Source organism: Thamnophis sirtalis, unplaced genomic scaffold (assembly GCF_051295495.1).
Source record: "Thamnophis sirtalis isolate CommonGarterSnake01/CBP01778 unplaced genomic scaffold, rThaSir2_p1.2 scaffold_11, whole genome shotgun sequence".
In the NCBI taxonomy this organism is placed as follows: domain Eukaryota; kingdom Metazoa; phylum Chordata; class Lepidosauria; order Squamata; family Natricidae; genus Thamnophis; species Thamnophis sirtalis.
The window spans coordinates 510,726-537,875 of NW_028261391.1; the positions used below are offsets into that span (position 1 = coordinate 510,726).

The window sequence follows — 27,150 nt, forward strand, 5'->3', positions numbered from 1 at the left end:
TTTACCCACCTCGGAAGGATGGAAGGCTGAGTCAACCCTGAGCCGGTGAGGTTTGAACAGCCGAACTGCAGAACTGCAGTCAGCTGAAGTAGCCTGCAGTGCTGCATTTAACCACTGCGCCACCTCGGCTCAGCAAGGGTCCCTTCCCAAAGCAGCCAAGGTGCCCCAAGCGAAACGCCTATGCAGAGCCTCCATCGTGCAGGTTGTCCCAAAGGTGCTTCCCCCCCACCCGCCCCAAAAGACCTCTTGGTCTTTTTCCTTGAAAGCCTTTCCCTTCCCATCCGAGAAGCTTCTTCAGTTCTAACGGATTGCTGGGGCAATGGAAGGATTTATATTCTTTGCAGCTCTTATAAAGTCAGTATAAACCTTTCCATTCCTCACTAGACAGTTAGAACTGAAGAAGCTTCCGGGATGAGAAGCAAAAGGTTTTCAAGGGAAAAACCAAGACACGCTTCAAGGTGCTAGTCGTTACTTTTAAAGCCCTGCATGGTATCGGACCTGGTTACCTGAGAGACCGCCTCCTGACAGTCACCTCCCAAAGACCTATTAGATCCCACAGACTAGGCCTCCTCCGGATTCCATCTGCCGGCCAATGTCGGCTGGCGACTCCCCGGGGGAGGGCCTTCTCTGTAGCTGCTCCGGCCCTATGGAACGATCTCCCTGTTGAGATCTGGACCCTCACTACCCTTCCGGTCTTCCGCAAAGCAACTAAGACCTGGCTGTTCCGGCAGGCCTGGGGCTGTTGAATCTTCCAGCCCCATCCTATGATATGACTGTTGCTGAATTTTTAATTGTTGTTTTTATTTTTGTACCCCCCTTCCCTTCTTATTGTTATACGCCCTGAGTCTTCCGGGAGTAGGGCGGCATACAAGCTAAATAAAACTCAAACTCAAGAACAACTTATCATCCCTAACCTCCACCCATCTGCCCCACAACTGCAAAACAGGAGGCCTCCTGGGGACATTGTCTTCCCCAAGAAGCCACATGGCCTCCAAGGTGATTGGCAAGTGCCAACCCACAGAGAAGCCAAAGAGACAGAAGCCAGGCAGAAAAGAACATGGTGCTTCTTGCCTGATCTTCTCAAGAGGGCCTGCATCCCCTGAGACAGTTGGGTCTATGGGAGGAGGTGTAGGCTCAGGTGGGCAAAGAAAAGGAGCCAAGTTAGCATCACCCTTCCAACTGTCACTCATCCCTTCACAGAGCAAGAAGGTGTATTCTTCCCAAACAGCAACATGGGTTGAGGAACATTCATCCCTTAGGAGAAGGGAATGAGGTCTTCTTAGCAATGGAACAAGAAGAACAACCTATGACCCTTCAACCTCCACCTATTACGCCCATCCCTGGGAACCTGGGTGATTTCAGGTACATCTTTCAAGCGTTGCCATTTGGGGGCAGGATTACCTGGCGTAGTGGGCTCCGTGGTTGTAGGTGTGGGTTCTGGTGGACAAAGAAAAGAAGGCAGGTTTAGGATCAACCCCCCTAATAGCACTTAGACGTATGTATCGCTTCCTAGTGCTTTACAGTTCTCTCTAAGCAGTTTACCACCTCTTGCCCCAACAATTTGGGTCCTTGTTTTACCGACCCTGGAAGGATGGAAGTCAACCTTGAACTGGTGAGAATTGAACTGCCAAACTGCTGGCAGTCATCAGAATCAGCCTGAAATACTGCATGAGGTATTAGGTATAAGTTAGGATCAACCCTCCGATGGTCATTCATCCCTTAGGAGAAGGGAATGAGGTCTTCTTAGCAATGGAACAAGAAGAACATCCTATTGGCCTTCAACCTCCACCTATTACGCCCATCCCTGGGAACCTGGGTGATTTCAGGTACATCTTTCAAGCGTTGCCGTTTGGGGGGCAGGATTACCTGGCGTAGTGGGCTCCGCGGTTGTAGGTGTTGGTTCTGGTGGACAAAGGAAAGAAGGCAGGTTTAGGATCAACCCCCCTAATAGCACTTAGACGTACGTACTGCTTCCTAGTGCTTTACAGTTCTCTCTAAGCAGTTTAAATTTAACTTTAACTTTTAATAGATTTATATGCCGCCCAATCCCGTAGGACTCCGGGCGGCTTACACAAAAAGTTAATATAAGAAGTTAAAATAAAGAACAATTTAAAAAGAAACAATTTAAAAAGAAACAATTTTAAAAACAATGCACTCAATCTGGGTGGGGCTGAACCTCATTCCTGAAGTCAACAGCCCCAGGCCTGCCGGAACAGCCAGGTTTTAGTGGCTTTTCGGAAGGCCGAGAGAGTGGGGAGGGTCCAGATCTCTACAGGTAGTTCATTCCACAGGGTCGGAGCAGCTACAGAGAAGACCCTCCTCCGAGGAGCCGCCAGCCGGCATTGTCTGGTCGACGGCACCCCGAGAAGGCCCAGTCTGTGAGTTATTATCGGCCGTTGGGAGGTATGTGGCAGGAGGTGGTATCCAGGTCCTAGGCCATGTAGGGCTTTAAAGGTGATGACCAGGACCTTGAAGTGTGTGCAGAGACCGATCGGAAGCCAGTGCAGCTCGCGGAGGATAGGTGTAATATGGGTGTATCTAGGTACACCCCATATCGCTCGTGCGGCTGCGTTCTGGACTAACTGTAATCTCCGAACACTTTTCAGGGGCAGCCCCATGTAAAGCGCATTACAGTAATCGAGCTTAGAGGTGACGAGGGCATGAGTGACCATTCAAAGTGCCTCCCGGTCCAGATAGAGCCGCAACTGGTGCACCAGGCGAACCTGGGCAAAGGCCCCCCTGGCCACAGCCGACAAGTGATGTTCTAACGTCCGCTGCGAATCCAGGAGGACACTCAAGTGGCAGACCCTCTCTGAGGGGTGTAGAATTTCACCCCCAAGGCTAAGGGATGGAATATCTGGACTATCCTTGGGAGGTAACATCAATAGCTACTCGGTCTTGTCTGGATTGAGTGCAAGCTTGTTTGCTCCCATCCAGACCATGACAGCCTCCAGGCACAGGCACATCACTTCTACCACTTTGCTGAGTTGGCACAGGGCGGACAGATACAATTGAGTATCGTCTGCGTACTGATGGTATTTGATTCCGTGCCGGCATATGATCTCACTCAGCGGCTTCATGTAGATGTTAAATAGGAGGGGGGACAGGACCGAGCCCTGCGGCACCCCATATTTAAGGGGCCTAAGGGTCGACCTATTACGCCCATCCCTGGGAACCTGGATGATTTCAGGTACATCCTTCAAGCGTTGCCATTTGAGGGGCAGGATTACCTGGCGTAGTGGGCTCTGCGGTTGTAGGTGTCTGTTCTGGGGAACAAAAGAAACAGTTCAAGTTAGGATCAACCCTCCTGTTGTCATTTATCCCTTAGGAGAAGGGAATGAGGTCTTCTTAGCAGTGGAACAAGAAGGGCCAGAGGACATCCTATTGGCCTCCAATCTCCACCTATTACGCCCATCCCTGGGAACCTGGGTGGTGTCAGGAACGTCCTTCAAGCATTGCCGTTTGGGGGGCAGGATTACCTGGCGTAGTGGGCTCTGCGGTTGTAGGTGTTGGTTCTGGTGGACAAAGAAAAGAAGGCAGGTTTAGGATCAACCCCCCTAATAGCACTTAGACGCACGTACCGCTTCCTAGTGCTTTATAGTTCTCTCTAAGCAGTTTACCACCTCTTGCCCCAACAATTTGGGTCCTTGTTTTACCGACCCTGGAAGGATGGAAGTCAACCTTGAACTGGTGAGAATTGAACTGCCAAACTGCTGGCAGTCATCAGAATCAGCCTGAAATACTGCATGAGGTATTAGTTATAAGTTAGGATCAACCCTCTGGTGGTCATTCATCCCTTAGGAGAAGGGAATTAGGTCTTCTTAGCAATGGAACAAGAAGGGCTGGGAACATCCTATTAGCCTTCAACCTCCACCTATTACACCCATCCCTGGAAACCTGGGTGGTGTCAGTAACGTCCGTCAAGCGTTGCCATTAAAATAAATTTGAGAGGCTGATGTACCTGGAGTAGTGGGCTCCGTGGGTATAGTTGTCGGTTCTGGGGAACAAAAGAAATAGTTCAAGTTAGGCTCAACCCCCCGATGGTCATGCATCCCTTAGAAGAAGGGAATTATGTTTTCTTAGCAATGGAACAAGAAGGGCTGGGAATGTCCTGTTGGCCTCCAATCTCCACCTATTACGCCCAATCCAGGGAACCTGGGTGGTCTCAGGAACATCCTTCAAGCATTGCCATTATAATAGATTTGAGGGGCAGGATTACCTGGAGTAGTGGGCTCCGTGGGTGTAGGTGTCGGTTCTGGGGAACAAAAGAAATGGTTCAAGTTAGGCTCAAGCCTCTGATGGTCATTCATCCCTTAGGAGAAGGGAATTAGGTCTTCTTAGCAATGGAACAAGAAAGGCTGGGAACATCCTATTAGCCTTCAACCGCCACCTATTACGCCCATCCCTGGGAACTTGGGTGGTTTCAGGAACGTCCTTCAAGCCTTGCCATTAAAATAAATTTGAGAGGCAGGGCTACCTGGAGTAGTGGGCTCCGTGGGTTTAGGTGTCGGTTCTGGGGAACAAAAGAAAAAGTTCAAGTTATGATCAACCCTCCTGTTGTCATCCTCCCCTTCATCCAATGAATGGATGGAGAAACATGACACACTCCACAGCTTGAAATCCTCAATGGATGATGAGGTAGAAGGACAAATGCTGCTTCTAAGGAGGGGAAGAAACTCAACCTTTCCGGTCTTACAGTTCCACACAACATTCAACTTCGTCAAAAGGTAGGAAAATGTCAAGGAAGACACCAGGAAGGAGCAATTGCTGCCCCTGCTTTGTTCCAAGCGGAACACGGGAGAAAAGGAAAATGTCACCCAAGTGCTCACTGGGCCAGTGGTGCTGCAGGCTGGAGAGAAGGGGAATGAGGCACAGGTGTTCTCAATGAGATCTGATCACTTGCCCCGTTGGCACCTTCAGGCAAGCTGGAAGACCCCCAAGTCGCCCAACAGCTCTACTCACCACAGGCGGTGTCCTTTTCCCAGTCCCCGAGGTCGGCCCCGTTCAGTTCACATGCAGCGGCATAGGACTCCAGGCTCCTGCACAACTGCCCTCCGTCTCCCCCAGTGGCACACTGGTCATACACGCAGCTTTCAAAGTACGGCTGAGGAGGGAGGCTGCCATGGCAGGGCCTGAAAGGCCCACTTGAGGACAGAATCACTCTGCACAGACCTTCGAAATTTGCCTCTTGCACAGGGTCGCAGTGGGGTGGATCTATGGGTGGTCCTGGGCAGCTAGAGAGAGAGAGAGAGAGAAAAGTCAACATTAGAACACCCTTTGTTTGGATGCCCAAAGAGAAACGTAGTGAAACATTGTGGCTCAGTTTGCCTGCTCCTTCTGGCACGAGGAGGGTGCAAGTGGTGAAGAATTGAAAGAGGAACAACTGTGTCCCCTTTAAACACTAAATCTTTGGTGTTCCTTTCCTCTAATGGTTGGCTTTCTTATTGCCGTACAGGCTACTGCACAGGGGGTTCCACTGGCTGACCGATTCTGACTTCACAATCCATATCCTAGGCCCCGATATGGAAAACGTGGTGAAAGCCCCCTGTGATTCACAGTCACTTGCCTCCAGCCGCCATCTTCCACTCTCCAGCTGTTGCCAAATGTGTTGGTGTCAGTCACCAGCAGCCCATCTGGCTGTTGGAAATCGTCCAGCTGGCTGCCCGAGTACGTGCCACACAGCCCACAGAGGTGTCCCCTGTATCTCTCGTCCACTTGGATAAGCAGCTGCTGGTCCCCATCAAACTTCACCCGAAAGCCAAGGGGACTGTCAACCACCACGTACGGACGCTGTTCCTCCACCCGAATGTCTGACTGTAGCTTCAGAGGAAGGTTGACTTTGGCCCCATTCAACTGCAGGAAGGGAAAAGGTCAGTCTAGGGATGGTAATTCCACTGGATTCCTGGGCTTACCGGCCACCACCTGCCCCATGTCTGGTTTCACTCAATTAACCCCCCTGCTCACAAAGTTAGCAACCTCCCACCACAGGGCTGCATCGATTCCTGGGAGGACGGCTAAATGTGAAGGGGAACCCCAGGATTTCATCCATCCATCCATTCCTTTAGACAATTCTCCAGGGTTCCATACTCACGTAGACCTCTTTGTTCTTCCTCAGAGCCAGGTGGATGTTTCTCAGCGAGATGGCCACTGAGTTGAGAGCCGTCCAGTGCGGGCTGGAGCGATGTTCGTTGCGAGTGGTAATGGAGAAGCGCTCGGAGGAGTTGCTGCAGATTTGCACTGCGGTGTAATTGCACCCACCCTGGAAATGATAGAGTCGCCCGTCGAAGGTGACATAGTGAGGGTCTCCATAGATGTGACAGGTGGCCTTGTCTGGAATGTGGCAATTCAGGATGCCGTTCTGTACTTTGCAGACTTGGTCTTCTTGGCAATTGTCTGGGAAGCAGGACAAGGTTCCGTGTTCTTCGCAGCGACATCGGCCGACGCAACCCGGCTGCCAGAACGTCTCTCCTTTCTGTTGGAGAAAAGCCCAAGGAGAAGATGAGGACCCTGCCCTGTTGTGAAAGTTGCTGCAGGTTCTGTCGTGGCCGCAGAGGACGTTGCTGGGGAACAAACCTCATAATATTGATCTCCATCTACACAGCCGCAATCCTCCTGCGGCACACATTGAGCTCCGCTTAGGACAAAGCCTTTGTCGCATTCGCAATCCTCCACGCAGGGCTTGGTGCAGTTCCATGGAGCCAGTGGATTGGAGCACGTGGCGGGACAGGAAGTGGCGCACACATTGTAATGGCTGTGATCACGGCAAGGGACCCCTACAAAAGAAAGCAGGAACCACCCAGAAAGTGAGGGACGCTGCCCAAGGCCACACTCAAGGTGGGCAGTTTTAGGGTATTGTAAGTGAATACTCACTGCAGGAAGTGGCATTCCTCCAGTCGGGGAGCTGCACGCCAGATCTTTGGCAGGCATCAGCGTACGCCTCCAAAGCCCCACACAAGGCCTGCTGGGACCCATGCAGTTCACACAGGTCAAAGACGCAACTCTGGAAGAAGCTGTTGGGGTTGATTGCAGAATGGCACGCTGCCAAGGGACCCTGGCTACTGGTCAGCTGTCCGCAATAGGCCTCGGTCTCATAGAGATCCTTTAGCTCTGAGGGACAAGGTGGTGATGTTGGTGGTGGTTTACAATTAGGGGGGTCGTACTCTGCGTTGGGCACCTGCCAACTGTTCCCCAGCTGATTGGAGTTCTGGGCTTGCTCTCCATTGGGCATCATGCTGTCATCCTGCCTGAGGTTGTTGAAGTTCCCACACATGCCGCAGGTCTTGTTGAAGAAGGTGGTGGGGACCCTGATCTCCACCGAGTGATCTGTGTCGTAAGATACGATCAGCCCAAAATCCGTTTCCAGGGTGACGTAGCGTCCATCGATGTCCACCCTCAGGGCGTTGTTCAGCTTGCGCACAGAAAGCGTGGTCAGCACTTTGTCCACCTAGAAGGAGCAAGAGACAATTTGAGACGGCATTTCCCAAGGGCGGAACCCTTTGGAGGTGATCAGGGCGGGAAGAGTTGGGTTCGACATGACTAGGTCCCCCCACAGAAACAGGGACTCTGAGGATATTTCCAGCAGAGGGAGAAGAAGCATCCTAAGAAATTAACCCATCCATAAGAAATCGGAGCTGGCCACCAATCAAAGGAGGGGCTGTTACTATTGCGTTCGCACTTGTCCTTGATCAAACTGATATTCAGCCACAGGTCAGAAAATCAGATTTCCCCACCCCTCCTTCCAATCTAGAACCGTTCAGCAGAGAATGGGGAAGGAATGTAGCTTCCTTCCATTGCAAAGCACAAGTAGGCCGTGAGAAGCTGCTTTGGCTTACCAGCACTTGATCCTTGCGTCCTTTGAGGATCTCAATCCGGTGCCCGTAAACCTCCACCAGGACCCGCTGGACGTAAGAGACGGAGGGATTCCCACGGTTTTCGTTCTTGGCCTCCACGTTAAAGTAGGGCAGCCCCGTCTCATTGGCGCAGACCTTGGCCAGGGTGTAGGTGCAGGTGCCCATGAAGTGGTGCGTCTGTTTGTCAAAGGTGTTGTAATGAGGGTCGTTGTGGACGCGGCAGACCCCATATGTATGTGGGTAGCAGTTGGGGACACCGTTTTGGACTCCGCAGTAATAATGTTTAGGGCAGGAATCAGCAGAGCAGGTGAGCTGGCCACCTTGACTGGGGCAGCTGCATTTGGTGGAACAGGTGTCATCGGTCCAAAAGCCGGAGCCCACTGGGTAGTGCTTCCCCTGGTGCCAGCACCCACACTGATGGCTGGGCACACAGGTGCCATTGTAGAGGAAGAACCCGGAGTCGCACACACAGGCTTCCGTGCACGGCAGGTCGCATGTGGCCGGAGCATTTGGGTTCTTGCAGGTGGATGGACAGGCATTGGCGCACGGCTCATAGTGGCTGTTGAGTGGGCATTCAGGAGCTGCGGGAGGCAAGAAGATCTCCGTGAGCCCAGTGCTGGAGTTTGGGTTCTAAAGGACACACTGCATCCCTCAAAGGACTTGGGCCCGAGTCCCTCCCTGGGGGCGCTGTCTTCCTAGATTGCGCTCCTTGCTCTCAGGATCCCAGCCATCTCAGGCAAATAGCCTCAATTTGCCTTCCAGGAGAAGCGTGAGTTACATTCGGTGCGTCTCCAAGAGAGAGAACGTGGCGACATCTGTGCCTCTCTCCATGGGAGAGAGAGAGAAAACACCCTCCCTCCTTCCCTCCATTCCCAGACCTCCCCGTTCCCATAGATCTCTCCCGATGCTCATGGCCGATTACAGGCATGGCTGCCGGAAAACTTACGGCAGAAGGTGGCGTTCCGCCAGGGGTCGATGGCAACTCCCAGGGACCGGCAGGCGTCTGCGTAGGACTGCAAGCTCCTGCAGAGGGAGCCTGGGTCCAAGTGCAGGGCGCACTGATCATAAAGGCAGCTGTCAAAATGCCCCGTTGGATCCAAGAGGCTATGGCAAGGTCTGAATGGCCCATTGATGTCTGTCAGGCGCCCACAGAAATCGCTGCTTTCGGCTGTGTCTTTCTCATCCTCCGTGCAGACGGGATCGGATCCAGAGGAACAGCTGTAGCAAAAGAAACAGTGCGGTTTAATGCCCTACGATCTCCATCCTGGGCAACAGCTGCCATTCAGGGACAGAAGCTACAAACCTGGTGAGGTTGGCCACCAGCCAGCTGTTGCCCAAGCTGGTGGAGTCAGGCTCTGCTTCCCCATGGGGGTTGAGGAAATCGTCAGTAGGATCCCCGTTGTAGTTTCCGCACAGGCCGCAGACCTCCCCCTTGTACGTGCTGAGGAGGGACACTTCCACCTGGTGGTCTCCGTCAAACTTGACTCTCAACCCAAAATCCGTAGAAACCATCGTGTAAAAGCCGCTGGGCAAGATCTCCACGCCCCGCACTGGGGTGGAGGGGACGACGACTGGCTCCCCATCGACCTAGAAAGAGGTTCCGGCGTCACTTTAGGCAGCTCAGGAGCAACGGTGCCCTTTTGTATCCCAACCACAAAGCCCGGCCCTCCTTCAGCAGCAGCAGCAGCAGTTCCACCTACCGTGACCCTTCCTCCCTTTCCCAGGGTGACCCGGATGCCCAGGACATCCACGGCCACACTCTCCACGTAGGAGACGTGTGTGTGGTCCCCTCGGTGCTCGTTGCTTGCTTCCACATTGAAGTAGGGGAGCAGAGAGTTGTTTCGGTCACACAGTTGGGAGAGAGTGTAGGTGCAGTTGCCCATGAAGTGGTGCGTCTGCTTGTCAAAAGTGTAATAATGGGGGTCACCCGACACCAGGCAGGACTCTGGAAAGAAGAAAGGGAGGTCAGACACGGCCGGTGTGAGCTCATAGGAAATGGGAGGACGCACTTTGGACAGGAACAAGGGAGCTTTGGGCGCCCCCTTCGTTTTTAGCAGCTTGGAACGGTCCAAGGACCTCGAAGCTTTCCTTGTACGTGACAACAATCCAATTCCTGCCCTTCTCCTCTTCCCAGGACTCCACGTCAAAGCCCCAAACCCATCGGAAGATGGAAGTTTAAGCTTTGGCCTCAAAGATCCTCACCTTGGGTGGGCGGAGGTGGCTTCTGTGTGGATGTAGATATAGGGGTGGTTGATATATCACCTGAAGAGGGAAGCGACATTCATATTATATTTGGTGGACAAGGCAGGAGAGGACCTGAAATGGTTGAAGGAACTTAAACTTTGTACTTGACAGAGTAGCAGAGGATGCACTTTTGAAAGCAGCAACAGAGTTTTGGGGCCCTGATCTGGAGGCCACTCCTACCCCCTCTAACAAGCACCCTTCTCCACTGTGCCCAGGAGTCTTGGGGAACATATGAGAATGAAGATTGGAGGGGCAGGATTACCTGGCGTAGTGGGCTCCGTGGGTGTAGGTGTCGGTTCTGGTAAAGAAAAGAAACAGTTCAAGTTAGGATCAACCCTCCTGTTGTCCTTCATCCCTTAGGAGAAGGGAATTAGGTCTTCTTAGCAATGGAACAAGAAGGGCCAAGGACATCCTATTGGCCTCCAACCTCCACCTATTACGCCCATCCCTGGGAACCTGAGTGGTTTCAGCAACGTCCTTCAAGCGTTGCAATTATAATAGATTGGAGGGGCAGGATTACCTGGAGTAGTGGGCTCCGTGGGTCTAGGTGTTGGTTCTGGTAAAGAAAGGAAACAGTTCAAGTTATGATCAACCCTCCTGTTGTCCTTCATCCCTTAGCAGAAGGGAATTAGGAGTTCGTAGCAATGGAACAAGAAGGACCAGAGGACATCCTATTGGCCTTCAATCACCACCTATTACGCCCATCCCTGGGAACCTGGGTGATCTCAGGAAGGTCCTTCAAGCGTTGCCGTTTGGGGGGCAGGATTACCTGGCGTAGTGGGCTCCGCGGTTGTAGGTTCTGGTGGACAAAGAAAAGAAGGCAGGTTTAGGATCAACCCCCCTAATAGCTCTTAGACGTACGTACCGCTTCCTAGTGCTTTAGAAGTTCTCTCTAAGCAGTTTACCACCTCTTGCCCCAACAATTTGGGTCCTTGTTTTACCGACCCTGGAAGGATGGAAGTCAACCTTGAACTGGTGAGAATTGAACTGCCAAACTGCTGGCAGTCATCAGAATCAGCCTGAAATACTGCATGAGGTATTAGGTATAAGTTAGGATCAACCCTCTGGTGGTCATTCATCCCTTAGGAGAAGGGAATTAGGTCTTCTTAGCAATGGAACAGGAAGGGCTGGGAACAACCTATGACCCTTCAACCTCCACCTATTACGCCCATCCCTGGGAACCTGGGTGATTTCAGGTACATCTTTCAAGCGTTGCCATTTGGGGGCAGGATTACCTGGCGTAGTGGGCTCCGCGGTTGTAGGTGTCGGTTCTGGTGGACAAAGAAAAGAAGGCAGGTTTAGGATCAACCCCCCTAATAGCACTTAGACGTACGTACCACTTCCTAGTGCTTTACAGTTCTCTCTAACAGTTTACAAGATTGGGGGCAAAAGAAGAAGGGGAAGGCAGAAAAGGAGGTGGCTGGATGGGGTCACTGAAGCAGTCGGTGTGAGGTTAAATGGACTCCGGAGGATGGTAGAGGACAGGAAGGCCGGGAGGAACGTTGTCCATGGGGTCACAAACACAAACATAAACTTTGCTCTGTACTTGACAGAGTAGCAGAGGATGCACTTTTGAAAGCAGCAACAGAGTTTTGGGGCCCTGATCTGGAGGCCACTCCTACCCCCTCTAACAAGCACCCTTCTCCATTTTGCCCAGGAGTCTTGGGGAACATATGAGAGTGAAGATTGGAGGGGAAGGATTACCTGGAGTAGTGGGCTCCGTGGGTTTAGGTGTTGGTTCTGGGGAACAAAAGAAAAAGTCCTAGTTAGGATCAACCCTCTGATAGTCATTCATCCCTTAGGAGAAGGGAATTAGGTCTTCTTAGCAATGGAACAAGAAGGACCAGAGGACATCCTATTGGCCTCCAATCTCTTAGCAATGGAACAAGAAGGGCTGGGAACAACCTATGAGCCTTCAACCGCCACCTATTACGCCCATCCCTGGGAACTTGGGTGGTTTCAGGAACGTCCTTCAAGCGTTGCCATTAAAATAAATTTGAGAGGCAGGGCTACCTGGAGTAGTGGGCTCCGTGGGTTTAGGTGTCGGTTCTGGGGAACAAAAGAAAAAGTTCAAGTTATGATCAACCCTCCTGTTGTCATCCTCCCCTTCATCCAAGGGAGGGTGCATTGGATGGAGAAACATGACACACTCCACAGCTTGAAATCCTCAATGGATGATGAGGTAGAAGGACAAATGCTGCTTCTAAGGAGGGGAAGAAACTCAACCTTTCCGGTCTTACAGTTCCACACAACATTCAACTTCGTCAAAAGGTAGGAAAATGTCAAGGAAGACACCAGGAAGGAGCAATTGCTGCCCCTGCTTTGTTCCAAGCGGAACACGGGAGAAAAGGAAAATGTCACCCAAGTGCTCACTGGGCCAGTGGTGCTGCAGGCTGGAGAGAAGGGGAACGAGGCACAGGTGTTCTCAATGAGATCTGATCACTTGCCCCGTTGGCACCTTCAGGCAAGCTGGAAGACCCCCAAGTCGCCCAACAGCTCTACTCACCACAGGCGGTGTCCTTTTCCCAGTCCCCGAGGTCGGCCCCGTTCAGTTCACATGCAGCGGCATAGGACTCCAGGCTCCTGCACAACTGCCCTCCGTCTCCCCCAGTGGCACACTGGTCATACACGCAGCTTTCAAAGTACGGCTGAGGAGGGAGGCTGCCATGGCAGGGGCTGAAAGGCCCACTTGAGGACAGAATCACTCTGCACAGACCTTCGAAATTTGCCTCTTGCACAGGGTCGCAGTGGGGTGGATCTATGGGTGGTCCTGGGCAGCTAGAGAGAGAGAGAGAGAGAAAAGTCAACATTAGAACACCTTTTGTTTGGATGCCCAAAGAGAAACGTAGTGAAACATTGTGGCTCAGTTTGCCTGCTCCTTCTGGCACGAGGAGGGTGCAAGTGGTGAAGAATTGAAAGAGGAACAACTGTGTCCCCTTTAAACACTAAATCTTTGGTGTTCCTTTCCTCTAATGGTTGGCTTTCTTATTGCCGTACAGGCTACTGCACAGGGGGTTCCACTGGCTGACCGATTCCGACTTCACAATCCATATCCTAGGCCCCGATATGGAAAACGTGGTGAAAGCCCCCTGTGATTCACAGTCACTTGCCTCCAGCCGCCATCTTCCACTCTCCAGCTGTTGCCAAATGTGTTGGTGTCAGTCACCAGCAGCCCATCTGGCTGTTGGAAATCGTCCAGCTGGCTGCCCGAGTACGTGCCACACAGCCCACAGAGGTGTCCCCTGTATCTCTCGTCCACTTGGATAAGCAGCTGCTGGTCCCCATCAAACTTCACCCGAAAGCCAAGGGGACTGTCAACCACCACGTACGGACGCTGTTCCTCCACCCGAATGTCTGACTGTAGCTTCAGAGGAAGGTTGACTTTGGCCCCATTCAACTGCAGGAAGGGAAAAGGTCAGTCTAGGGATGGTAATTCCACTGGATTCCTGGGCTTACCGGCCACCACCTGCCCCATGTCTGGTTTCACTCAATTAACCCCCCTGCTCACAAAGTTAGCAACCTCCCACCACAGGGCTGCATCGATTCCTGGGAGGACGGCTAAATGTGAAGGGGAACCCCAGGATTTCATCCATCCATCCATTCCTTTAGACAATTCTCCAGGGTTCCATACTCACGTAGACCTCTTTGTTCTTCCTCAGAGCCAGGTGGATGTTTCTCAGCGAGATGGCCACTGAGTTGAGAGCCGTCCAGTGCGGGCTGGAGCGATGTTCGTTGCGAGTGGTAATGGAGAAGCGCTCGGAGGAGTTGCTGCAGATTTGCACTGCGGTGTAATTGCACCCACCCTGGAAATGATAGAGTCGCCCGTCGAAGGTGACATAGTGAGGGTCTCCATAGATGTGACAGGTGGCCTTGTCTGGAATGTGGCAATTCAGGATGCCGTTCTGTACTTTGCAGACTTGGTCTTCTTGGCAATTGTCTGGGAAGCAGGACAAGGTTCCGTGTTCTTCGCAGCGACATCGGCCGACGCAACCCGGCTGCCAGAACGTCTCTCCTTTCTGTTGGAGAAAAGCCCAAGGAGAAGATGAGGACCCTGCCCTGTTGTGAAAGTTGCTGCAGGTTCTGTCGTGGCCGCAGAGGACGTTGCTGGGGAACAAACCTCATAATATTGATCTCCATCTACACAGCCGCAATCCTCCTGCGGCACACATTGAGCTCCGCTTAGGACAAAGCCTTTGTCGCATTCGCAATCCTCCACGCAGGGCTTGGTGCAGTTCCATGGAGCCAGTGGATTGGAGCACGTGGCGGGACAGGAAGTGGCGCACACATTGTAATGGCTGTGATCACGGCAAGGGACCCCTACAAAAGAAAGCAGGAACCACCCAGAAAGTGAGGGACGCTGCCCAAGGCCACACTCAAGGTGGGCAGTTTTAGGGTATTGTAAGTGAATACTCACTGCAGGAAGTGGCATTCCTCCAGTCGGGGAGCTGCACGCCAGATCTTTGGCAGGCATCAGCGTACGCCTCCAAAGCCCCACACAAGGCCTGCTGGGACCCATGCAGTTCACACAGGTCAAAGACGCAACTCTGGAAGAAGCTGTTGGGGTTGATTGCAGAATGGCACGCTGCCAAGGGACCCTGGCTACTGGTCAGCTGTCCGCAATAGGCCTCGGTCTCATAGAGATCCTTTAGCTCTGAGGGACAAGGTGGTGATGTTGGTGGTGGTTTACAATTAGGGGGGTCGTACTCTGCGTTGGGCACCTGCCAACTGTTCCCCAGCTGATTGGAGTTCTGGGCTTGCTCTCCATTGGGCATCATGCTGTCATCCTGCCTGAGGTTGTTGAAGTTCCCACACATGCCGCAGGTCTTGTTGAAGAAGGTGGTGGGGACCCTGATCTCCACCGAGTGATCTGTGTCGTAAGATACAATCAGCCCAAAATCCGTTTCCAGGGTGACGTAGCGTCCATCGATGTCCACCCTCAGGGCGTTGTTCAGCTTGCGCACAGAAAGCGTGGTCAGCACTTTGTCCACCTAGAAGGAGCAAGAGACAATTTGAGACGGCATTTCCCAAGGGCGGAACCCTTTGGAGGTGATTGGGACGGGAAGAGTTGGGTTCAACATGACTAGGTCCCCCCACAGAAACAGGGACTCTGAGGATATTTCCAGCAGAGGGAGAAGAAGCATCCTAAGAAATTAACCCATCCATAAGAAATCGGAGCTGGCCACCAATCAAAGGAGGGGCTGTTACTATTGCGTTCGCACTTGTCCTTGATCAAACTGATATTCAGCCACAGGTCAGAAAATCAGATTTCCCCACCCCTCCTTCCAATCTAGAACCGTTCAGCAGAGAATGGGGAAGGAATGTAGCTTCCTTCCATTGCAAAGCACAAGTAGGCCGTGAGAAGCTGCTTTGGCTTACCAGCACTTGATCCTTGCGTCCTTTGAGGATCTCAATCCGGTGCCCGTAAACCTCCACCAGGACCCGCTGGACGTAAGAGACGGAGGGATTCCCACGGTTTTCGTTCTTGGCCTCCACGTTAAAGTAGGGCAGCCCCGTCTCATTGGCGCAGACCTTGGCCAGGGTGTAGGTGCAGGTGCCCATGAAGTGGTGCGTCTGTTTGTCAAAGGTGTTGTAATGAGGGTCGTTGTGGACGCGGCAGACCCCGTATGTATGTGGGTAGCAGTTGGGGACACCGTTTTGGACTCCGCAGTAATAATGTTTAGGGCAGGAATCAGCAGAGCAGGTGAGCTGGCCACCTTGACTGGGGCAGCTGCATTTGGTGGAACAGGTGTCATCAGTCCAAAAGCCGGAGCCCACTGGGTAGTGCTTCCCCTGGTGCCAGCACCCACACTGATGGCTGGGCACACAGGTGCCATTGTAGAGGAAGAACCCAGAGTCGCACACACAGGCTTCCGTGCATGGCAGGTCGCATGTGGCCGGAGCATTTGGGTTCTTGCAGGTGGATGGACAGGCATTGGCGCACGGCTCATAGTGGCTGTTGAGTGGGCATTGAGGAGCTGCGGGAGGCAAGAAGATCTCTGTGAGCCCAGTGCTGGAGTTTGGGTTCTAAAGGACACACTGCATCCCTCAATGGACTTGGGCGCGAGTCCCTCCCTGGGGGCGGTGTCTTCCTAGATTGCGCTCCTTGCTCTCAGGATCCCAGCCATCTCAGGCAAATAGCCTCAATTTGCCTTCCAGAAGAAGCGTGAGTTACATTCGGTGTGTCTCCAAGAGAGAGAACGTGGCGACATCTGTGCCTCTCTCCATGGGAGAGAGAGAGGAAACACCCTCCCTCCTTCCCTTCATTCCCAGACCTTCCCGTTCCCATAGATCTTTCCCGATGCTCATGGCCGATTACAGGCATGGCTGCCGGAAAACTTACGGCAGAAGGTGGCGTTCCGCCAGGGGTCGATGGCAACTCCCAGGGACCGGCAGGCGTCTGCGTAGGACTGCAAGCTCCTGCAGAGGGAGCCTGGGTCCAAGTGCAGGGCGCACTGATCATAAAGGCAGCTGTCAAAATGCCCCGTTGGATCCAAGAGGCTATGGCAAGGTCTGAATGGCCCATTGATGTCTGTCAGGCGCCCACAGAAATCGCTGCTTTCGGCTGTGTCTTTCTCATCCTCCGTGCAGACGGGATCGGATCCAGAGGAACAGCTGTAGCAAAAGAAACAGTGCGGTTTAATGCCCTACGATCTCCATCCTGGGCAACAGCTGCCATTCAGGGACAGAAGCTACAAACCTGGTGAGGTTGGCCACCAGCCAGCTGTTGCCCAAGCTGGTGGAGTCAGGCTCTGCTTCCCCATGGGGGTTGAGGAAATCGTCAGTAGGATCCCCGTTGTAGTTTCCGCACAGGCCGCAGACCTCCCCCTTGTACGTGCTGAGGAGGGACACTTCCACCTGGTGGTCTCCGTCAAACTTGACTCTCAACCCAAAATCCGTAGAAACCATCGTGTAAAAGCCGCTGGGCAAGATCTCCACGCCCCGCACTGGGGTGGAGGGGACGACGACTGGCTCCCCATCGACCTAGAAAGAGGTTCCGGCGTCACTTTAGGCAGCTCAGGAGCAACGGTGCCCTTTTGTATCCCAACCACAAAGCCCGGCCCTCCTTCAGCAGCAGCAGCAGCAGTTCCACCTACCGTGACCCTTCCTCCCTTTCCCAGGGTGACCCGGATGCCCAGGACATCCACGGCCACACTCTCCACGTAGGAGACGTGTGTGTGGCCCCCTCGGTGCTCGTTGCTTGCTTCCACATTGAAGTAGGGGAGCAGAGAGTTGTTTCGGTCACACAGTTGGGAGAGAGTGTAGGTGCAGTTGCCCATGAAGTGGTGCGTCTGCTTGTCAAAAGTGTAATAATGGGGGTCACCCGACACCAGGCAGGACTCTGGAAAGAAGAAAGGGAGGTCAGACACGGCCGGTGTGAGCTCATAGGAAATGGGAGGATGTACTTTGGACAGGAACAAGGGAGCTTTGGGTGCCCCCTTCGTTTTTAGCAGCTTGGAACGGTCCAAGGACCTCGAAGCTTTCCTTGTAGGTGACAACAATCCAATTCCTGCCCTTCTCCTCTTGCCAGGACTCCACGTCAAAGCCCCAAACCCATCGGAAGTGGGAAGTTTAAGCTTTGGCCTCAAAGATCCTCACCTTGGGTGGGCGGATGTGGCTTCTGTGTGGATGTAGATATAGGGGTGGTTGATATATCACCTGAAGAGGGAAGCGACATTCATATTATATTTGGTGGACAAGGCAGGAGAGGACCTGAAATGGTTGAAGGAACTTAAACTTTGTACTTGACAGAGTAGCAGAGGATGCACTTTTGAAAGCAGCAACAGAGTTTTGGGGCCCTGATCTGGAGGTCACTCCTACCCCCTCTAACAAGCACCCTTCTTCACTGTGCCCAGGAGTCTTGGGGAACACACGAGAGTGAAGATGCCCTCCTTTTCCAGAACAATTCAGTGATGTTGGGGCACATCCCTGTGTTCCTATGAAATGTGACCTCTTGATAGAGAAGAAGCGAAGTTAGGCTCAACCCTCCGATGGTCATTCATCCCTTAGAAGAAGGGGAATAGTTGTTCTTAGCAATGGAACAAGAAGGGTCAAGGACATCCTATTGGCCTCCAATCACCACCTATTACGCCCATCCCTGGGAACCTGAGTGGTTTCAGGAACGTCCTTCAAGTGTTCCCATTAAAATAAATTTGAGAGGCAGGGCTACCTGGAGTAGTGGGCTCCGTGGGTTTAGGTGTCGGTTCTGGGGAACAAAAGAAAAAGTTCAAGTTAGGATCAACCCTCCTGTTGTCCTTCATCCCTTAGGAGAAGGGAATTAGGTCTTCTAAGCAATGGAACAAGAAGGACCAGAGGACATCCTATTGGCCACCAACCTCCACCTATTACGCCCATCCCTGGGAACCTGGGTGGTCTCAGGAAGGTCCTTCAAGCGTTGCCGTTTGGGGGGCAGGATTACCTGGCGTAGTGGGCTCCGCGGTTGTAGGTGTCGGTTCTGGTGGACAAAGAAAAGAAGGCAGGTTTAGGATCAACCCCCCTAATAGCACTTAGACGTACGTACCGCTTCCTAGTGCTTTACAGTTCTCTCTAACAGTGTACAAGATTGGGGGCAAAAGAAGAAGGGGAAGGCAGAAAAGGAGGTCGCTGGATGGGGTCACCGAAGCAGTCGGTGTGAGGTTAAATGGACTCTGGAGGATCGTAGAGGACAGGAAGGCCGGGAGGAACGTTGTCCATGGGGTCACAAAGACAAACATAACCTTTGCTCTGTACTTGACAGAGTAGCAGAGGATGCACTTTTGAAAGCAGCAACAGAGTTTTGGGGCCCTGATCTGGAGGTCACTCCTAGCCCCTCTAACAAGCACCCTTCTCCACTGTGCCCAGGAGTCTTGGGGAACATATGAGAGTGAAGATTGGAGGGGCAGGATTACCTGGAGTAGTGGGCTCCGTGGATGTAGGTGTCGGTTCTGGTAAAGAAAGGAAACAGTTCAAGTTATGATCAACCCTCCTGTTGTCCTTCATCCCTTAGGAGAAGGGAATTAGGTCTTCTTAGCAATGGAACAAGAAGGGCCAGAGGACATACTGTTGGCCTTCAATCACCACCTATTACGCCCATCCCTGGGAACCTGGGTGGTTTCAGGAACGTCCCTCAAGTGTTGCAATTATAATAGATTGGAGGGGCAGGATTACCTGGAGTAGTGCGCTCTGTGGGTGTAGGTGTTGGTTCTGGTAAAGAAAAGAAACAATTCAAGTTATGATCTGTGCCCAGGAGTCTTGGGGAACATATGAGAGTGAAGATTGGAGGGGCCAGAGGACATACTGTTGGCCTCCAACCTCCACCTATTACGCCCATCCCTGGGAACCTGGGTGGTCTCAGGAACGTCCATCAAGCGTTGTCATTATAATAGATTTGAGGGGAAGGATTACCTGGAGTAGTGGGCTCCGTGGGTGTAGGTGTCGGTTCTGAGGAACAAAAGAAATAGTTCAAGTTAGGCTCAACCCCCGCGATGGTCATTCATCCCTTAGGAGAAGGGTATTAGGTCTTCTTAGCAATGGAACAGGAAGGGCTGGGAACAACCTATGACCCTTCAACCTCCACCTATTACGCCCATCCCTGGGAACCTGGGTGGTCTCAGGAAGGTCCCTCAAGCGTTGCAATTATAATAGATTGGAGGGGCAGGATTACCTGGAGTAGTGCGCTCTGTGGGTGTAGGTGTTGGTTCTGGTAAAGAAAAGAAACAATTCAAGTTATGATCAACCCTCTGGTGGTCCTTCATCCCTTAGGAGAAGGGAATTAGGTCTTCTTAGCAATGGAACAAGAAGGGCCAGAGGACATACTGTTGGCCTCCAACCTCCACCTATTACGCCCATCCCTGGGAACCTGGGTGGTCTCAGGAACGTCCATCAAGCGTTGTCATTATAATAGATTTGAGGGGAAGGATTACCTGGAGTAGTGGGCTCCGTGGGTGTAGGTGTCGGTTCTGAGGAACAAAAGAAATAGTTCAAGTTAGGCTCAACCCCCGCGATGGTCATTCATCCCTTAGGAGAAGGGAATTAGGTCTTCTTAGCAATGGAACAGGAAGGGCTGGGAACAACCTATGACCCTTCAACCTCCACCTATTACGCGCATCCCTGGGAACCTGGGTGATTTCAGGTACATCTTTCAAGCGTTGCCATTTGGGGGCAGGATTACCTGGCGTAGTGGGCTCCGCGGTTGTAGGTGTCAGTTCTGGTGGACAAAGAAAAGAAGGCAGGTTTAGGATCAACCCCCCTAATAGCACTTAGACGTACGTACCACTTCCTAGTGCTTTACAGTTCTCTCTAAGCAGTTTACCACCTCTTGCCCCAACAATTTGGGTCCTTGTTTTACCGACCCTGGAAGGATGGAAGTCAACCTTGAACTGGTGATAATTGAACTGCCAAACTGCTGGCAGTCATCAGAATCAGCCTGAAATACTGCATGAGGTATTAGGTATAAGTTAGGATCAACCCTCCGATGGTCATTCATCCCTTAGGAGAAGGGAATTAGGTCTTCTTAGCAATGGAACAAGAAGAACATCCTATTGGCCTCCAATCTCCACCTATTACGCCCATCCCTGGGAACCTGAGTGGTTTCAGGAACGTCCTTCAAGTGTTCCCATTAAAATAAATTTGAGAGGCAGGGCTACCTGGAGTAGTGGGCTCCGTGGGTTTAGGTGTCGGTTCTGGGGAACAAAAGAAAAAGTTCAAGTTAGGATCAACCCTCCTGTTGTCCTTCATCCCTTAGGAGAAGGGAATGAGGTCTTCTTAGCAATGGAACAAGGAGGGCCAGAGGACATCCTATTGGCCTCCAATCTCCACCTATTACGCCCATCCCTGGGAACCTGGGTGGTTTCAGGAACGTCCTTCAAGCGTTGCCGTTTGGGGGGCAGGATTACCTGGCGTAGTGGGCTCTGCGGTTATAGGTGTTGGTTCTGGTGGACAAAGGAAAGAAGGCAGGTTTAGGATCAACCCCCCTAATAGCACTTAGACGTACGTACCACTTCCTAGTGCTTTACAGTTCTCTCTAACAGTGTACAAGATTGGGGGCAGAAGAAGAAGGGGAAGGCAGAAAAGGAGGTCGCTGGATGGGGTCACTGAAGCAGTCGGTGTGAGGTTAAATGGACTCTGGAGGATCGTAGAGGACAGGAAGGCCGGGAGGAACGTTGTCCATGGGGTCACAAACACAAACATAAACTTTGCTCTGTACTTGACAGAGTAGCAGAGGATGCACTTTTGAAAGCAGCAACAGAGTTTTGGGGCCCTGATGTGGACGCCACTCCTACCCCCTCTAACAAGCACCCTTCTCCACTGTGCCCAGGAGTCTTGGGGAATATATGAGAGTGAAGATTGGAGGGGCAGGATTACCTGGAGTAGTGGGCTCCGTGGGTTTAGGTGTCGGTTCTGGTAAAGAAAGGAAACAGTTCAAGTTAGGATCAACCCTCCTGTTGTCCTTCATCCCTTAGGAGAAGGGAATTATGTCTTCTTAGCAATGGAACAAGAAGGGCTGGGAATGTCCTGTTGGCCTTCAATCTCCACCTATTACGCCCATCCCTGGGAACTTGGGTGGTTTCAGGAACGTCCTTCAAGCGTTGCCATTAAAATAAATTTGAGAGGCAGGGCTACCTGGAGTAGTGGGCTCCGCGGTTGTAGGTGTCAGTTCTGGTGGACAAAGAAAAGAAGGCAGGTTTAGGATCAACCCCCCTAATAGCACTTAGACGCACGTACCACTTCCTAGTGCTTTACAGTTCTCTCTAAGCAGTTTACCACCTCTTGCCACAACAATTTGGGTCCTTGTTTTACCAACCCTGGAAGGATGGAAGTCAACCTTGAACTGGTGAGAATTGAACTGCCAAACTGCTGGCAGTCATCAGAATCAGCCTGAAATACTGCATGAGGTATTAGGTATAAGTTAGGATCAACCCTCCGATGGTCATTCATCCCTTAGGAGAAGGGAATTAGGTCTTCTTAGCAATGGAACAAGAAGAACATCCTATTGGCCTCCAATCTCCACCTATTACGCCCATCCCTGGGAACCTGGGTGGTTTCAGGAACGTCCTTCAAGTGTTGCCATTAAAATAAATTTGAGAGGAAGGGCTACCTGGAGTAGTGGGCTCCGTGGGTGTAGGTGTCGGTTCTGGGGAAAAAAAGACATAGTTCAAGTTAGGATCAACCCTCCTGTTGTCCTTCATCCCTTAGGAGAAGGGAATTAGGTCTTCTTAGCAATGGAACAAGAAGGACAAGAGGACATCCTATTGGCCTCCAACCTCCACCTATTACGCCCATCCCTGGGAACCTGGGTGGTTTCAGGAACGTCCTTCAAGCGTTGCCATTAAAATAAATTTGAGAGGCAGGGCTACCTGGAGTAGTGGGCTCCGTGGATGTAGGTGTCAGTTCTGGTAAAGAAAGGAAACAGTTCAAGTTATGATCAACCCTCCTGTTGTCCTTCATCCCTTAGGAGAAGGGAATTAGGTGTTCTTAGCAATGGCACAGGAAGGGCCAGAGGACATCCTATTGGCCTTCAATCTCCACCTATTACGCCCATCCCTGGGAACTTGGGTGGTTTCAGGAACGTCCTTCAAGCGTTGCCATTAAAATAAATTTGAGAGGCAGGGCTACCTGGAGTAGTGGGCTCCGTGGGTTTAGGTGTCGGTTCTGGGGAACAAAAGAAAAAGTTCAAGTTATGATTAACCCTCCTGTTGTCATCCTCCTCTTCAGCCAAGGGAGGGTGCATTGGATGGGGAAACATGACACACTCCACAGCTTGAAATCCTCAATGGATGATGAGGTATGATGTGCCAGTGCCTGGAAGCTGTTAGGGTCTGGATGAAAGTGAACAAACTCGCACTCAATCCTGACAAGACCGAATGGCTGTGGATGTTGCCCCCTAAGGACAGTCCATCCAGTCCGTCCTTAACCCTGGGGGGAGAAAAATTCCCCCCCTCAGAGAGGGTTCGCAATTTGGGGGTCCTCCTGGACCCGCAGCTGACCTTTGAACACCACCTTCAGCTGTGACCAGGGGGGGCCTTTGCCCAGGATCACCTGGTGCACCAATTGTGGCCCTATTTTGACCGTGAGGCACTTCAGACAGTCACTCATGCCCTCGTCATCTCAAGACTGGATTACTGTAATGCGCTCTACTTGGGGCTGCCCCTGAAAAGTGTTCGGAGATATAGGGGTGGTTGATATATCACCTGAAGAGGGAAGCGACATTTATATTTTGAGTATAAGGTCTTGAAATGGTTGAAGGAACTTGAACTTCGCTTTGTACTTGGCCACAGTCCCTTCTCACCCTAGTAGCATTGTCGGATGAAGTAGAGTCTTCAGGGACATTGTTAACGGGTGCATAGCACCATTTAACGAACATCCAAGAAGGCGGTCATAGTGAGAGAAGCTCCAACAATTCTGGGGAAAATACTCAGCTGAGCAAAATCTTCTTCTCTTCCGAGACATCAGGACGGCACCCCAATCCCAAGATCCGTCAGAAGAGGAGAAGGGAGCAAATGATCTGATTCAGTCTGAAAGGCACTTACCCTGGGAAGGAGTGGGGCGTGTCAGTGTGGTTGTGGGTCCAGGAGTGGATGTTGTCCGTGCTGTAAAAGGAAATGACACTTGTATGTTCCTCTAAGATTGAGAAATGTGAAGGATCATTCAAACATCACCAAGTCTCCCTGACCCATCTTGAACCCCACTTGAGCTTGTGACCAGATACTCCTTCGCGGAGGAGGAGGAGGCAAAGAGAAGAAGGAAGCATCTCTATCACGTGACCCACACTCTGAAGCCATCCTTGTGCTAACCGAGGTCAGATTTAAACCCTTGGGGTGGGTTCCTAGGGATTTGGGTCCCTCCTTATTCACACTGGGGAAAAGCCCGAATTGTGGAAGATGCCCAGTAATGTTTCTATGATGTGCCAGGCCCCACCTCTGGGAAAGGAATAAAGGGCGAAATCTTACACGGGCAGTCACTGTCCTGTACAGAGATGTCATCCACGGCCACGTCGCTGCGGAAGTCCTCTCCCCGCACTCCTTCCAGCAGTATCTAGGAAGAGGAGAAGGTCTCCAGTATGTCTCGAGAAGGGATAAACGCCATGATATCAGCCAGATGTTTGGTTGTAAAGCTGCCACTCTCATCCTTACCTTCACCCTGCCTTGGTGAGCTATGCTGAACTCTCCTGTCTTCCAACGGTTGCCCTTGCTTCCCGTTTCCGACCAGACCAGGAAAGGTGGCGCATCATCCAAGATGACATAGAAGTGCAGCGCCATCTTTTGGGCGACGCCGTACATATGATACCAGAAGCTGAAGCACATGGGCCCCTGAAGGTCGCACGTGGGGCTGACCAAATGCGCCACATCCCCAGGGCGGGCATCGCTTCCTGCCAGGTAAATGAAGTAGCCCCCTAAAGAAAGAGACAGAGGTCAAAACAACGTGGATCCTCAGAGATGCGAAGAGACAGTTCCGTGCAATCCAAGCTGCCTGGGGTTCCTCAGAGATAAGGACCCAGAGTAGCTCTCCTGGTCTGACGCCTTGAACTTCCAAGGACACACCCTATCCTTCCGTCAACCCTGGCAAGTGCTGCAACCTCTCTCCCGCAAGACTCTCCTCCTTGGCCTGTGGGTCCTACATCCCACAAGGAGGACTCCTTCCTGGAAGGTGGCCCAGATGGGAGTGCAGCAGCAAGGAAACAATCTGGGAGCAGGGAGGCGGCAACAGCTAAATGTTCAGTTCTGCATATTTCAATCCCTAAATTGGAAGCCAGGAAGAAAACTCGCGGACGTGTCCAAGCAGAGGCTCCATAACGTTCATCTCTCAGGCCTTTAGCACACCACGATCAGAACTCTCCACTGATGAGTGACAGAAAATGCCATTTTGTTATTTTGGACTTTGTTTTAAAGAGAAAGATTTGCCTTTCTTGACTAGGGTCCCCTTTGGGGGGGTTGTTTGGCCCTTGTTTTCTTCTTCTGCACCACATACAGTCCTATGGACTTAGTTGGGTGCTACTTAAGGGTTCAAATGAATAAAATAATTGTTCCCCTCTTGGAGATTCAATAGTTGGGATTGTTACACTGAGGAGGTCTTGGATTCCTTCCGATCAATGGCCCTTTACAGCTGTAAGATGCCACCAAAGAAGGAAAAGAAGAAGACCAGGGCCCCAGCCTCACCTCCAGTGGTGTGGTCATACAAGGGTCCTGTGTTTGGCGAGGGTGTTGGGCCTTTGTGTCGTTTCCAGTCAATGTTGTCGGTGGACGATTGGTTCCAGGAACAGAAATCCTTCTCAAAAGTGCAGGAGAAACCGCAAGGGACCAAGGGACCTAGGAACACAAGAGAAAGGAGGGCGGGGTGCGTTGTTGGCAGAAAGGTCTGGAGATCCAGAAAGGGCTGCGAATCAACAACAAAGGAGGAGGGGGGGGAACAGGAGGCAGCCAATGATGCAGGGAGTGTTACAGATGGAGGGTGATGAGAATTCCAACTGGCAAAATGAGGTGGCTGCTTTGGGTAGCTCTGTGCAATATTCAGCCCTCATGGGCCGGGACTCTCTGCCTCTCCACCAGCAATATTTCCACAAAGAGAAAATACTCTTGTGCAGGTGGGAGAAGGTGATCAGGAACGGAGCTCCATGGACTCTCAATCGACAGCCGACAAGGAAAGCTGGAAGGCCCCCAAGTCGCCCAACAGCTCTACTCACCACAGGCGGTGTCCTTTTCCCAGTCCCCGAGGTCGGCCCCGTTCAGTTCGCATGCAGCGGCATAGGCCTCCAGGCTCCTGCACAACTGCCCTCCGTCTCCCCCGGTGGCACACTGGTCATACACGCAGCTTTCAAAGTACGGCTGAGGAGGGAGGCTGCCATGGCAGGGGCTGAAAGGCCCACTTGAGGACAGAATCACTCTGCACAGACCTTCGAAATCTGCCTCTTGCACAGGGTCGCAGTGGGGTGGATCGATGGGTGGTCCTGGGCAGCTACAGAGAGAGAGAGAGAAAAGTCAACATTAAAACACCCTTTGTTTGGATGCCCAAAGAGAAACGTAGTGAAACATTGTGGCTCAGTTTGCCTGCTCCTTCTGGCACGAGGAGGGTGCAAGTGGTGAAGAATTGAACGAGGAACAACTGTGTCCCCTTTAAACACTAAATCTTTGGGGTTCCCTTCCTCTAATGGTTGGCTTTCTTATCGCCGTACAGGCTACTGCACAGTGGGTTCCACTGGCTGACCGATTCCGACTTCACAATCCATATCCTAGGCCCCGATAGGGAAAACGTGATGAAAACACCCCGTGGTTCACAGTCACTTGCCTCCAGCCGCCATCTTCCACTCTCCAGCTGTTGCCAAATGTGTTGGTGTCGGTCACCAGCAGCCCATCTGGCTGTTGGAAATCGTCCAGCTGGCTGCCCGAGTACGTGCCACACAGCCCACAGAGGTGTCCCCTGTATCTCTCGTCCACTTGGATAAGCAGCTGCTGGTCCCCATCAAACTTCACCCGAAAGCCAAGGGGACTGTCAACCACCACGTACGGACGCTGTTCCTCCACCCGAATGTCTGACTGTAGCTTCAGAGGAAGGTTGACTTTGGCCCCATTCAACTGCAGGAAGGGAAAAGGTCAGTCTAGGGATGGTAATTCCACTGGATTCCTGGGCTTACCGGCCACCACCTGCCCCATGTCTGGTTTCACTCAATTAACCCCCCTGCTCACAAAGTTAGCAACCTCCCACCACAGGGCTGCATCGATTCCTGGGAGGACGGCTAAATGTGAAGGGGAACCCCAGGATTTCATCCATCCATCCATTCCTTTAGACAATTCTCCAGGGTTCCATACTCACGTAGACCTCTTTGTTCTTCCTCAGAGCCAGGTGGATGTTTCTCAGCGAGATGGCCACTGAGTTGAGAGCCGTCCAGTGCGGGCTGGAGCGATGTTCGTTGCGAGTGGTGATGGAGAAGCGCTCGGAGGAGTTGCTGCAGATTTGCACTGCGGTGTAATTGCACCCACCCTGGAAATGATAGAGTCGCCCGTCGAAGGTGACATAGTGAGGGTCTCCGTAGATGTGACAGGTGGCCTTGTCTGGAATGTGGCAATTCAGGATGCCGTTCTGTACT

At 52.1% G+C, this 27,150-nt stretch overlaps 1 protein-coding gene and 1 long non-coding RNA gene across 2 annotated transcripts; both read right to left on the reverse strand.

The window, feature by feature from the left end:
• Positions 1–1,397: 1,397 nt before the first annotated feature.
• On the reverse strand, positions 1,398–26,716 carry LOC148043406 (IgGFc-binding protein-like). The gene is made up of 32 exons (XM_087726046.1): positions 26,708–26,716; positions 26,352–26,638; positions 20,966–21,001; positions 20,242–20,277; positions 19,994–20,029; positions 19,735–19,770; positions 19,476–19,511; positions 19,239–19,321; positions 17,691–17,750; positions 17,189–17,433; positions 16,792–17,075; positions 16,435–16,706; positions 15,471–16,069; positions 14,509–15,082; positions 14,212–14,411; positions 13,730–14,110; positions 13,205–13,491; positions 12,601–12,872; positions 10,053–10,112; positions 9,551–9,795; positions 9,154–9,437; positions 8,797–9,068; positions 7,833–8,431; positions 6,871–7,444; positions 6,574–6,773; positions 6,092–6,472; positions 5,567–5,853; positions 4,220–4,255; positions 3,480–3,515; positions 3,231–3,266; positions 1,867–1,902; positions 1,398–1,437 (listed from the first exon to the last, which is right to left on the reverse strand). Exons 1-32 carry the CDS (start codon positions 26,714–26,716, stop codon positions 1,398–1,400), a joined length of 6,819 nt encoding a protein of 2,272 aa, XP_087582172.1.
• Positions 21,435–26,021, reverse strand: LOC148043407 (uncharacterized). The gene is made up of 4 exons (XR_015697957.1): positions 25,750–26,021; positions 22,686–22,721; positions 22,427–22,462; positions 21,435–21,470 (listed from the first exon to the last, which is right to left on the reverse strand). It is a non-coding gene; the product is annotated as an uncharacterized LOC148043407 (long non-coding RNA).
• Positions 26,717–27,150: the final 434 nt, after the last annotated feature.

Coding starts and splice junctions, on each gene's coding strand:
- LOC148043406 (XM_087726046.1), bottom strand. Junction 10,113..12,600: donor GGAAAAGGACACCGCCTGTG/GTGAGTAGAGCT, acceptor TTCCCTCTTCAG/GTGATATATCAACCACCCCT. Junction 9,069..9,153: donor CTGGTGGCCAACCTCACCAG/GTTTGTAGCTTC, acceptor CTTTTGCTACAG/CTGTTCCTCTGGATCCGATC.